Source organism: Nicotiana tabacum, chromosome 1, assembly GCF_000715075.1.
Source record: "Nicotiana tabacum cultivar K326 chromosome 1, ASM71507v2, whole genome shotgun sequence".
In the NCBI taxonomy this organism is placed as follows: domain Eukaryota; kingdom Viridiplantae; phylum Streptophyta; class Magnoliopsida; order Solanales; family Solanaceae; genus Nicotiana; species Nicotiana tabacum.
This window is the reverse complement of record NC_134080.1, coordinates 30,522,868-30,536,260: the sequence shown is the minus strand read 5'-3', so window position 1 is coordinate 30,536,260 and position 13,393 is coordinate 30,522,868. Positions and strand designations below refer to the sequence as shown.

At 39.5% G+C, this 13,393-nt stretch overlaps 1 protein-coding gene across 1 annotated transcript; it reads left to right on the top strand.

Annotated features, from left to right (window-relative positions):
* The first annotated feature begins 4,817 nt into the window (after positions 1 to 4,817).
* LOC107793671 (putative caffeoyl-CoA O-methyltransferase At4g26220) lies at positions 4,818 to 7,955 on the top strand. The gene is made up of 6 exons (XM_075218701.1): positions 4,818 to 5,008; positions 5,788 to 5,849; positions 5,897 to 5,972; positions 7,213 to 7,357; positions 7,448 to 7,579; positions 7,665 to 7,955. The coding sequence occupies exons 1-6, from the start codon at positions 4,818 to 4,820 to the stop codon at positions 7,953 to 7,955; spliced, it is 897 nt and encodes a 298-aa protein (XP_075074802.1).
* The last annotated feature ends 5,438 nt before the right edge of the window (positions 7,956 to 13,393 follow it).

Genomic DNA, 13,393 nt, shown 5'->3' with positions numbered 1-13,393 from the left:
AATTATCCGAAGGCATCATTGTTCGGAGACACCATTTTCATAGCCCGAGAACACCATGCCATGGCCTGAAGACCCCTTTTAATCTTTTGCATATCATTATTCAAAGGCATCATGGTTCGGAGGCATCATTATCATAGCCCGAGAGCGTCATTTCATGCCCTGCAAATCCTTTATTATACGCTTCATGGCCCAGGACATCAGAGCCTAAAGACGTCATCCTAACTGTCCAAAGACAACATTCATGGTCCGACGGGAATGTGCATCATGTTTAAATTACGCACCATATATGCTTTTATTGATTATTTGTAGGAAATCCAACGAGCAACGGCTGTCTCGGCTGGAGCAATCTTTCTCCGGTTCCTGCAGCCCTATCAGACTTCAACCATTCACATATGGCCTAATTCTTGTAAGACCAGAGATAGGTAGGTAGCTCAAAAGCTAGAGCACGACCTAAGTCTCCTCAAACCATTTCGCTCGGTCAAAATTGGCCATCATGTCTTACTCGACAACTCTTTCATCCTTCCCCGGTAAAGAGGGGCAGCTGTTGATACCCAATTTTTCCCTATATATTTTTAATATGCAAAATACTTTCAAAATAACATATGTATGCATATATAAGTATGTCCAAATATTTTATTATTTTTTCTTAATTTTTAAAGTTTTTTAAATCAATTTATTGCTATCTTATCTAGAAAAAAAATCAATAATTATTCCCAAAATTATCATTTTTGGTGATTCATTTATTGGACTCTCATATTTATACTAAAATATAGCTAATTTAATTTTTTTTCATATTTTGTACAAACTTATTAAGTATTTTTAAAGCTAAATTACATATAATTGCAACATTAGCCTCTTTTAGATTAATTACATTTAGGTCTATAAAAATTAGGTCCAATATTTTTAATTTGACAATTATGTGTTATTAATCATGTTAGTACCTTTAATTTATTTCCAAAAATTATTCTACTATTTTTATAAAATAAATAAGAGAAGAGTGGATATTTAAAATATATCCCAATTGTGTTTCAATGGTAGCCTGAATTGAACCCCAATTTTAAACCCAATTACCTAGCCCAAATCCAAGTCATACCCGACCCACAACCCAATTAGAACAACCCCCCCGGATCCCCTACCTACCTATTCAATCCAGGCCGTTGATCAAAATGATCAACGGCCACCACCAACCCTTTCCTAAATTAATTCCCAACTACCCCCAAACCTTAACCATTTCTCGCCTACAGCCGCCTCTAAACCCCACTTCTCTCTCAATTGTCTCTCAATCCCCTCTAAAACCCTAGTTGTCGCCCTTAATTACCTCCTGAAAATCCCCCAAATCCATGGTCTCTGAAGCCATTGGAGGCCTGTATCCACTTCCCTTGGCTTCTATGTGTTCGAGTACTATGGTTTCAAGGCCAAATTGGGAAAGCCCTCTCCACACCTTGGTCGGTTTCAGTTGTTATGGCTGTCTCCGGTCATCTTTGACTTTGCACCGGCCAGCCATGGCCATTCATGCCCGACTCTTGACTTCTCCTACTTAGATCGATGGTTTTCAAGCCTTTCTCACCATCTGGGCTTCTTCTGAAACCCTAACCTTTGAGGTTCTTCCAATTTCTTTAGATCTGTTTTAGATCTGTGTTTACTCCAAACTTTTAAACGTTTTCTCAAGGTTTCTTTCAAAACTCTACCTTCAAGAACCCTTATCTTTTCCGATTTGAGTTTCTGTTAAGTTACTTCAAAGCTTTCTCTAATTTTCTAACATGTTCTACTGTGTTTCCTTATGTTGTTCTTTTACTCGAGTTTACATTCTAAGGGTTTTGACCTTTTGAGATTTTTGAATCTATGTTGTTAGTATTTGTCCGATTTACTTGCTTGTCATCTCTAAAACTCGATTGATGGTGAAAACCCTTAAATTTTGGGTTCATTCGAGTCTTGAGACTACTTGCTATGTGATTTACTTGTTCGTCATGCTCTGAATTTGTTTAATTTCAAAACCCTAATTTCTCTGGATCTATGAACTTCTGAAAATTGCTTCATCTGTTTGAATTAACTTGACTGGATTCGAAGTCTTTTTTGTTTCAACTTCTGTTTCTCTATGTAATTTGGTTTCTTGCAAGCATTGAAACTAGATTATATTTTTCAGAAAATATCTTTTTACCTGGACTTTTTCATGCCTTTGATACTCTTTTTCCCTATTACTAAGTTGACCTATGTGACTACCATGTTGCGATAATTCACTAGCTACTGATTTTGTGATTGTTATTCTCTTTGTCACAAGTTCAGCCTCTCATGCCTAATGTTTATGCACTCTTTTATATGCTAAATTCCCTTCTAAAATGACCTTCAATTTTGGACTGATTTCAAACCTCCCGTGTAATTCTGATTGCGCTCGTGTAATTGATTCTTTCCTTGTTTTACTGATTTCCCTGTTTTTGAATTGGTTTAAAAACTTCCTTTAGACTTTCGATTCTCTTGTCTTTAACTTGGTTTACTTGTTTATTCTTGGGAACCCATGTCACTCTCCTTAAATCAGTGATTTTGAAATCCTTGACTCCCTAATTTGTTATGTACTGATTTTCGATTGTCTCCATATGCTGCAACTTTACTTTGTTTTCTTACCTTATTTGGCTAATCGAGTATTTCAAAGATTATTTCCTTAATTAAACCTTTATGCACTTACCCCTAATTATCTACTCTGCACATGATGCTTACTTGATATATTTCCTTAAATGTTTTCTGCTCATTACCGTTTGATTTTAACTCCTTAATTAAAGGAAGTCCTTATACTGATTTGATTTTAATTGGTACATAGTTCCATAATTACTGCTAAACTATGATCCTTGCCTTAATTTTTGCCTGTCTTCAAACTATAAATACCCTGCTCTTTCATTAACACAAAGGAGAACACTTAGTTCTGAAAGCACTTACACTCAAACTATTCTCTCTTGCTACTTGTATTGTGGCCTGTCTTCAAAGTCCTGCTACCTGCTTTTACTATACTTTGCTTCTTTGAACTGGTATGTTCTGGTTAAGATTTCAGCATCATAACAATATGTTTACTTAATACTTTTGCCTACTTCTTGTGTTTAGTCCAGTACTTAATTTAGCATGCTATAATTTCCTTCTACCTATTTTAAATTTATTATGTGTCCTAAACCCCTACCCCAATGTGTTTGATACTGATTGTTTGTTTGAGGCATAACAATATTAAGTATTGTTGTCTATGACTCAAACTTGATTCCCCTGGGATCATAACCTTTATGTTATCATTATGTGATTGTGTATTCTGGTTGATTTTGTAAGCATAACAACACTCCTTATTGTTGTGCATGCCTAGAATTAACTAATGCCTAAGTGCATAGGCTCTTTGCAATCCCCAATCCCTAAACCCCTTTGTGTGAAGTCCTTAACTCTGTAACTATTTCCCAGCACCTCTTTCCCTCTTCTTTACTCTGTTTCTTCACCTGCATTCTCTCTTAGACTTAAGTTATACCCCCTCTTGTGAGCCTTGCCTTGGGACCCATGAGCTCCTTCTGAACATGGACACTTGAGGGATGGCACTTCCACACTACACTTGTCCCTATTCTGGTAATACAATTTGGGTGTGAGCACTGCCCGGAGTCCCATCGAGTCTCTTAGGAAACTCTGACACACTCAAATTGGAGAAAAGCTTTGGATCAATGGTCTTTGAGTTGGTTTATCTCGTAACTCAGAGAGGAAGTCAAGAATCAGGCCTCCTCTGGTTGTACTTTCTTTGTATTTTTCTGTTCTGATGTAATTTGTTATTCTGGTTTGTAATAAGTTGTAATAAACACTTGGGGCTGGCTAGTGAAAAGGGTTGGATAACTATGCATGCAAGGGTAGAAAACATGCCTATAGGGTATTTTAACTTCTGCGTATTCGAACTTCACGAAAACCTGCCTATAGGGTACTTTTAATGCTGCATATTCAACTTCATGTAGAAAACCTGCCTATAGGGTACTTTTAATTCTGCATATTCAAACTTCATTTAGATGCATGCCTATCAGGTTTAAAATGAGTACCTATAGGAGTTTCTTAAATCAATCTGATTCGCTGTCATTCGTAGTCAATATTAGATAACATGCTCCTAGGAATTAAAGTCAGTAATAGTAGATACTACCACCTGCAGAACATGTAACCAGTTCAGTTTTGTTTGTTCATTCTACTTCTCTTAATAACCTAATTCCGTCGCTTAACAAGGTTTAACAAGCATGCTTGAACAACAACAACCTAGAGGACTATTAGAGCCACTACCAGTTGCATAGCGTCCATGGGAGAGCGTGACTATGGACTTTATCACTTGCCTACCGAAGTCTGATGGTTATGGTACTATTATGGTGGTCATGGATAGATTTTCCAAATATTCCACCTTCATGCCTGCCTCACCGGGTTGCATAGCTAAGGAAGCCGCCAAGCTATTCTTTAAGAACATGGTAAAGTATTGCGGCTTACCAAGGCATATCATCAGTGATTGAGACCCCCGCTTCACTGGGAACTTTTGGAGAGAGTTGATCGACATACTTGGCATGGAACTGCACTTTTCTACTAGTTTCCACCCACAGACGGATGGACAAATGGAACGAGTCAATGCCTTACTAGAATGCTACTTGAGGCATTATGTAAGCGCACATCAGAAAGATTGGGCAAAGCTCCTAGACATCGCCCAATTCTCTTATAACTTGCAGTGGAGTGAGTCCACTGGGCGGACACCATTTGAGCTAGCCACAGGCCAACAACCACAAACTCCACATTCATTACCAGCCGCATTCGAGGGAAAGAGTTTGGGAGCTTATCATATGGCTAAAAGATGGGAAGAGCAGCTCGACACTGCTAAGTCCTACTTGGATAAGGCAGCTAAGAAGATGAAGAAGTTTGCGGACCGTAAGCGGCGTCCCACATACTATGGAGTTGGGGACATGGTCATGGTGAAGTTTAACCCAAGACAGTTCAAGGCACTACGGGGCATGCATCAGAATCTGATTTGCAAGTATGAGGGGTCATTTAAGATCGTCGCCAAGGTAGGCAAGATCTCATACAAGCTTGACATGCCATTGTATCTTAAGATCTACCTTGTCTTCCATGCCAGCATGCTTAAGCCATATCATGAAGATAAGGATGATCCGAGTAGGGGCCAATCAAGTCGGGCGCCAATGACTATCACCGCCTCGCATGATCAGGAGATTGAGGCTATCATAGATTACCAGGCCAGGTGAAAACAAGGGCAAAAAGCCACCGCTATTCTCCTCGTCCATTAGAAAGGGCAATCACCGGAGGAGGCCACGTGGGAATGATATGAAGACTTGTGGCAATTCAAAGATAAGATTCGAGAGTTTATGCAGCAGCATTGCGCCGTGGTCGTTGCAATATTGGGTGGGGGAGAGTGTGATGACCCGCCATGTCATCATGCCACATAGGTACCATTTGGCATATATTAATGCCATGTGGAAGCTTACATAAGAAGAAGGCTAGCATTTGTGAGAAGATTCTAGAGAGGTATGGACATTTCCTTAGGAAGAACCTAGATCCTTATGGATTTGCTAGGAAAGTCCTTGGAATCTTCTAGGCTTGTAGAGAATTCTAGAAAAAGCCCTTATCTTGTAAATATCAAGGACTTGTGTAGTAATTAATATTTACACACTAGCCCCTAGGAGACTAGTATATAAAGGGGGTCATTCATTTGTAATTCATCAAGCAAACAATTCAAGTTCTCTCTAATACAAAGCTTCCTTGAACAATTCTCTTGTGTTCTTTCTTCCATTCTTTTAGCGATCTTAAAGGTAGTAAGACTGACTTGGCACAGCAAGAACGTGAGCAAGTTGTGCAAGATCGTGAGCGAGTTGTCAAGTGCCGAACGTGTACTTAGTTAACAACTAAGGACGTGACACTAGTGTTTACCCAAGAGAACCAGAGTCTCTCAAAGAGATAAGGTCTATAACAGCAAATCTTCTAGAGTAATTTTCTTTTATGACTTCGTTTAATCATCTAATTGCTTCTCCGCTATCGTATTTCTTTATCATAATTACTATGATTATGCTTTCATTGAGCCGAGAATCTACCGAAAACAAAATTTCTATATTCAAAAAGTAGGGATAAAGTCTACGTACATGCTATCATCCTCAGATCACAATTGTGGGTTTGCACTAAATATGTTATTGTTGTTTAATCGTCAAAAACACTTAACAATAAATGTATGCATGTATTTGATAAGTTCAGCTTCATTGGAAAACCAAATTGATCAAACTCAAGTTGTTTAATTAGTTGCCTTAATCTGTTTGTACATTCAGAACTTATACATAAAATAATAGGATTTATTTCGTTAAATTAAAGGAAGCTGGTGTATAAATCACAGACACTTAGGGTGTGTTTGGTATAACGAAAAATGTTTCCGTGGAAAATGTTTGTCAAGAAAATATTTTCATAGAAAACAAGTAGTAATCTTATTCATTTCCTGGTGTTTGGTATGCAAATTAATGAAATTAACTTCTCAAGAGTATTCATAAATAATTTAGATACAATAAACATGAAGCCATAAACTTTCGAACCAACAACCTTCCAAACCCACAAATTTTATAAACTTCCGAACTGCTAAACATTCGAAACCGCGAACTTTCGAACCCGTAAACTTTTATAATTTCTAAACCCGTAAACTTCCAAACTCATAACTTTGGAACTTGTAAAATTTCAAACCTATAAACGGAAATATGAAAAAACTAAAACTGAAAATATATTAAAAAAATATTTTTTTCGGGGGAGGGGGGCGAGGGTGGGGGATGGGTGGTGCAGAAAAACAAAAAACAGAAATTTAAAAATTACAAAAAAAAGTAAAAAAAAATAAAAATTGAGGGGGGCAGTGGGGTGGGGTTTGGCAGGGGGGTGAGGGGGTGCAGAAAAACAAAAAACAGACATTTGAAATTACAAATGTATGGGTTGGGGGGAGGGTGGGTGGAGACAAATAAAAAAGAAAAACCTTCTTGGAGAGAGGGGGTTGGGTGGGTAGGTTGGGTGGGGTGTGGGGTGGGTTGGTGAGCGTGGGGAAGGTTGAGAAGGAGTTTTAGAAAATATTTTCCCCTCTCTTGATAAGGAAAACACATTTAAGCCAACCAAACATGAGAAAATTGGAAAACATTTCCCTTCGTACCAAACACACCCTTATTCCATGTTACAAAATTATAATGCTTCTTATTTCTCCAGGTTTTATATGGGAGCAACACCGGATTCAGGTCAACTTATAGCCATGCTCTTGAATCTAATAAATGCCAAAAGGACTATTGAAATCGGCATCTTCACTAGATATTCTGTGCTTCTCACTGCTCTTATAATTCCTGATGATGGCAAGGTTAGTATTGCTATTGAATCATCACTATATATAGCCCCAAATAATCATCACACATATGTAAAAAAAATTGGCAAATGTGTTAAATTGCAGATTATAGCCATAGATCCAGATCGACAGTCTTATGAATTGGGGTTACTAGTCATCCAAAAAGCTGGAGTTGAACATAAAATCGATTTCAAAGACTCTCCGGCTTTACCTGTTCTTGACAAACTCTTGGAATATGTGAGAAAAATAATTTATAACTCATAATCTCAAACTATGTCGTGTATGCTTTAATGTGATTTTCCTTTTTCCTGATTCATTGCAGAACGAAAACAGAGATAGTTTGGACTTTGCATTTGTATACGCGAATAAAACTAATTATGGAAACTATCACGAGAGACTAATGCAGTTTGTGAAAGTTGGAGGTGTGATAGTGTATGATAACACACTATGGTATGAAACACTTGTGATGCCAGAGGAAAATGTTGACAAGTTGATGAGAGCAGAAAGGAAATACTTTCTTGAGTTAAACAAATTCCTTGCTGCTGATACTCGCATTGAAATTTCTCAAGTTAGTGTAGGTGATGGAATGACCATCTGCAAGAGACTATTTTGATGTATACTACATCTTTTTTATCCGCAAGTACTCAGTTTTTCTGTTAATTTTTTAATAAACTACAAATTCAAAACATGGGTTCTGTCCATTTGACTCTTTAAATTGCAGAAAACTCTTACCTTACAAGCCGTTGCTCTTCTGAATTATTTGCTCTAAATTGAAGATCATGCCCCCAAACAAAGGGTTTGGAAGAAAAAAAAGGTAGAAAATAATTTTGCTTTGTGTGGTTGAGGGAAAATCTGTGTGAAAAAATAAACAAATAGAAGTTAATTTGTTTAACAAAGGAAATCGTTTTAGTTAGTGAGTGTTCTAGTTAGCGAGCAACTCTCACTTTTATTTTGTGAGTCAATACGTAGCTATGAAATAAAGTTTATGGGTTCTAAATTAGGTTTTTTACTTTCCTATATAATATATGAAATTTTATTACCCTCCCTAATTAAATTTTAATTTAATTACATGGTCATATACAATTTACCAATTATATAGAAATTAGCTTTAAATGGGTGTTCATTTTATATTAAGAATTGAATAAGGAATCAGTTGTTTCCTATCTTTGTTCTCTCTCTCTCTCTCTCCCACACTCTCTCTCTCTCACTCTCTCATATTCTATGTTATTTTCCCAATTTTTCTAACTTTGATGTTCTCTATTTTTTATCCTTTCATCTTGTGTATACTTTTAATGGAATTAGTCAATGGATTTCAGTCATTTTAATATAGAGTTTTAACTTAGCAATTTCCTTTCATGTTGCACAATTGGTGTTCAAATTGAAATTATTAATCAATAAATTTTTGTGATGACCCGATAGGCCGTCTTAAGATTTAAAATAAAATTCTATGTTCCGAGGCCTTAAAACCTTATTTTATCCCTCCTCAATTTGCGTGCGCAGTCCGGGCATATTTCGGAAAACTTTTATGTTGAAAGTTAATAAAAATAAGGATTTTTGCTGAAAAACATAATTTGAGTTGACTTCGGTCAACATTTTCGATAAACGGGCCCGGATTTGTTTTTTGACAATCCCGGTGGGTTCGTATCGAACTATGGGACTTTGGCGTATGCCCGGAATCGGATTCGAATTCGGAGGTCCCTAGCTCGAGTTATGAATTTTTGTTGAAAATTGAATGTTTGAAGATTTAATGGTTTTTAAGAAATTATTAATGTTTGATCTTGTTGGTATCCGGTCCGTATTTTGGTTTCGGATCCTAGTACAAGTTCATTATAATATTTAAGTGTATGTGAAATTTGGTGAGAAATGGAGTTGGTTTGACGTGATTCGGACGTCCGGTTGTGAAAATAGGAATTTCAAAGTGTTCTTGAGAATTTCATTTGATTTGGTGCTAAATTCGTGGTTTTAAGATTATTTTGTTTGAACACACGAGCAAGTTTGTATGATATTTTTAGAGTTGTGTGCATGTTTTGTTTGGAGCCCCGAGGGCTTGGGTGAGTTTCGAAGAGGCTACGGAGTGTTTTGAACTTAAAGATCATAGCTGTGCACTTCATGTCTGCAGACTTCGGCATTGCGAGGTCTGGCTCTCAAATGCGAGCCTCGCATTTGCAAAAAAGCATCGCAATTGCGAGCAGTGGGCTGGGAGGGGCAACTTCACATTTGCGAAGTTAAGGATCGCATTTGTGATCCTCCAGTTCTACATTTGCGAACAAAATGTTCGCATTTGCGAAGGCAGCAGAAATGTGAGGAGTTCACATTTGCGAGCTTCGCACTTGCGAAGCTCAGCTCGCAAATGCAACATCTGCAGCTGGTAAAACTTAACTTAGACGGGATTTTTGCTCATTTCTCAAAACTTTCAAAACAAGAAACCCTCAACCAAAACACACCAGATTCAAGCCTAAGTTCCCAAAATCTTCCGAGTTCCTCTTTTGATCAAAAACCCAACCAAATCACATTCAAATAACCTGAAATTTTGCACACGCATCCCAAATGACATAACAGAACTACAACAACTCTCGGAATTCCATTCCGACCCCTATACCAAAATCTCGCCTACCAATCAAAAATTGCCAAAATATCAAATTCGCCAAGTCAAGCCTAAATCCACTCTGATTCTCCAAAACTCATTCCGATCACGCTCCTAAGTCCCAAATCACCTCCCGAAGCTATCCGAACCATCAGAACTCACATCCGAGCCCTATAACACATAAGTCAACATCCGGTTCACTTTTCCAACTCAAGCTTCCTCAAAAGAGACTAAGTGTCTCAAACCTTACCAAAATCATTCCGGATTCGATCCGACCAACCCGAGACCACATAACACGGATAAACAAAGCATAAAGAAGCAGAAATGGAGAAAACGGAGCGGTAACTCATGAGACAACTGGCCGAGTCGTAACATCCTCTCAACTTAAACAAACGTTCGTCCTCGAACGAGTCAAGAAACACACCTGAAGCCTCAAACAAGTGAGGATATCTGCTCTGCATCTCCCACTCGGTCTCCCAGGTGGCCTCCTCCATGGGCCGACCTCTCCACCGCACTTTCACTGAAGCTATATTCTTTGACCTCAACTTTTGAACCTGACGACCCAAAATAGCTACTGGCTCCACATCATAAGTCAAATCATCATCCAACTGAACCATGCTGAAATCCAAAACATGAGACGGATCCCCAATATACTTCCAGAGCATAGAAACATGAAATACCGAATGCACACTCAACAAGTTGGGTGGCAAAGCAAGATAATAAGCCATCTCCCAATCCTCCGAAGCACCTCAAAAGGCCCAATGAATCGAGGACTCAATTTACCTTTCTTCCCAAATCTCATAACACCCTTCATGGGCAAAACCTTCAACAGAGCCTTCTCGCCAACAATGTAAGACACATCTCGAACCTTCTTGTCAGCATAATTCTTTTGCCTCGACTGTGCTGTACGAATCCTCTCCTGAATCACCTTCACCTTTTCTAAGACATCCTGCACCAAATGTGTCCCCAATAGCCTAGCCTCACCTGGCTCGAACCAATCAACTGGAGATCTATACTGCCTCCCGTACAAGGCCTCATATGGAGCCATCTGAATACTCGATTGGTAGCTGTTTTTATAAGAAAACTCTGCAAGCCTGCCTAAACTCCTGACACATCTTCGCAGACTAGGCTCCTAAATATCTAACCTCATGAACCGATTGGCCAAGGCCTGAACATCAACTGCAAGAGGTCTCTCCCCAACTGGAATATATGCCAAACTCCCTATACTCACCACCTTTAGGCTCAAGGCATCGGCCACCACATTGGCCTTTCCCGGATGGTACAATATAGTGATATCATAATCCTTAAGCAACTCCAACCACCTCCGCTGCCTCAAATTGAGATCCTTCTGTTTGAACAAGTGCTGGAGGCTACGATGATCAGTAAACACATCACAAGACACACCGTACAAGTAATGTCTCCAAATCTTCAATGCGTTCGAACTATGGCAGCCAACTCCAAATTAGAACGGGGTAGTTCTTCTCATGGGGCTTTAACTGACGAGAAGCATAAGCAATAACTCTACCCTCCTACATCAAAACACAACCAATACCAACTCTCGAAGCATCACAATACATGGTATATGAACCTGAAGCTAATGGCAAAACTAACACTGGAGTTGTGGTCAAGGTTGTCTTGAGCTTCTGAAAGCTCTCCTCACACTCGCCCGACCATACAAATGAAGCACCCTTCTGAGTCAACTTGGTCAAGGGCGATGCGATAGATAAGAATCCCCGAATAAACTTGCGATAATAGCCTGCCAAACCAAGAAAGCTGCGAATCTCTGTGGCTGAGGATGATCTGGGCCAACTCTGAAATGCCTCTATCTTCCTTGGATCAACCTGAATACCCTCGTTGGACACACGTGCCCCAAGAAAGCCACTGAAATGAGTCAAAATTCATACTTGGAGAATTTTGCATAAAGCTTCTCCTCCCTCAATATCTGCAACACAACTCTCAAATGCTCTGCGTGCTCCTGCCGACTACGCGAATATACCAGAATATCATCAATGAAGACTATGACAAACGAGTTAAGATAAGGCCGGAACACACTGTTCATCAAATGCATGAACGCTGATGGGGCATTGGTCAGCCCAAAAGACATTACCAAGAACTCATAATGACCATATCGGGTCCTGAAAGCTGTCTTAAGATTATCCGAGTCCCTGATCTTCAACTGGTGATAACCTGAATGGAGATCAATCTTGGAGAACACTCTCGCTCCCTGAAGCTGGTCGAATAAATCATCAATGCGAGGAAAAGGATACTTGTTCTTAATTGTTACCTTGTTCAATTGTCTATAATCAATGCACATCCTCATAGTGCCATCCTTTTTCTTCACAAATAGAACTCCCCAAGGTGATACACTAGGCCAAATGAACCCCTTATCGAGGAGTTCTTGAAGGTGCTCCTTTAATTCCTTCAACTTCGTTGGTGCCATACGATACGGCGGAATTGAAATGTGCTGAGTTCCCGGCACCAGGTCAATACCAAAATCAATATCCATGTCTGGTGGCATGCTCGACAGGTCTGCAGGAAACACATCGGGAAAATCCTTCACAACTGGAACAGAATCAATACTGGGAGTCTCAGTACCGACATTCCTCACAAAGGCTAGATACGAAAGACAACCCTTCCCAACCATATGTTGGGCTTTCAAGAATGAGATCACTCTACTGGGAACATAATCAGTCACACCTCGCCACTCAATCCGTGGCACACCTAGTATAGCCAATGTGACTGTCTTGGCATGACAGTCCAGAATAGCACAACACGGAGATAGCCAATCCATGCCCAAAATGACATCGAAATCCACCATACATAATAATAAAAGATCCACACAGGTCTCCAGACCCCCAATCGTCACCACACATGACTGGTACACACGGTCTACAATAACAATATCGCCCACTAAGGTAGATACATGAACAAATGAAGCAAGAAACTCACGAGGCATACCTAAATAACGAAAAAAGTATGATGACACATAAGAAAAGGTGGAACCGGGATCAAATAATATAGAGGTATCTCTGTGGTAGACTGAAACAATACCTGTAATGACAGCATCAGAAGCAATAGCATCGGGTCTAGCTGAAAGTGCATAGAAATGGGCTTGACCGCCACCTGATCAACCTCCCCCTCTGGGGTGACCCCTAGTTGACTGAACTCCACCCCTAGCTGGCTGGGCGGGTGGTGGTAAAGTAACTGGCACTAAAGTTGATGACTGACCCCTCTACTGAGATGAACTCACAAGCCGACGAGGGCACTACCTCCACATATGAACCATCTCACCACACTCATAACAACTCCCAAGTGTTGGAGAAGGGGACTGAAGGGAACCCCTCGCACCGAAGTGACTAGCAGATGCACCTAGCATAGAAGAGTCCTGAACTGATAGAGCACGGAATGAGTTCTAAGCTGGAAGGGCACTAAGTGATGTCTGGCCCTGATGAGAACTGTGAGAACCA

Coding starts and splice junctions, on each gene's coding strand:
- LOC107793671 (XM_075218701.1), top strand. CDS start 4,818: ATGGCTAAAAGATGGGAAGAGCAGCTCGACACTGCTAAGTCCTACTTG. Junction 7,358..7,447: donor TAATTCCTGATGATGGCAAG/GTTAGTATTGCT, acceptor GTTAAATTGCAG/ATTATAGCCATAGATCCAGA. Junction 7,580..7,664: donor TTGACAAACTCTTGGAATAT/GTGAGAAAAATA, acceptor GATTCATTGCAG/AACGAAAACAGAGATAGTTT.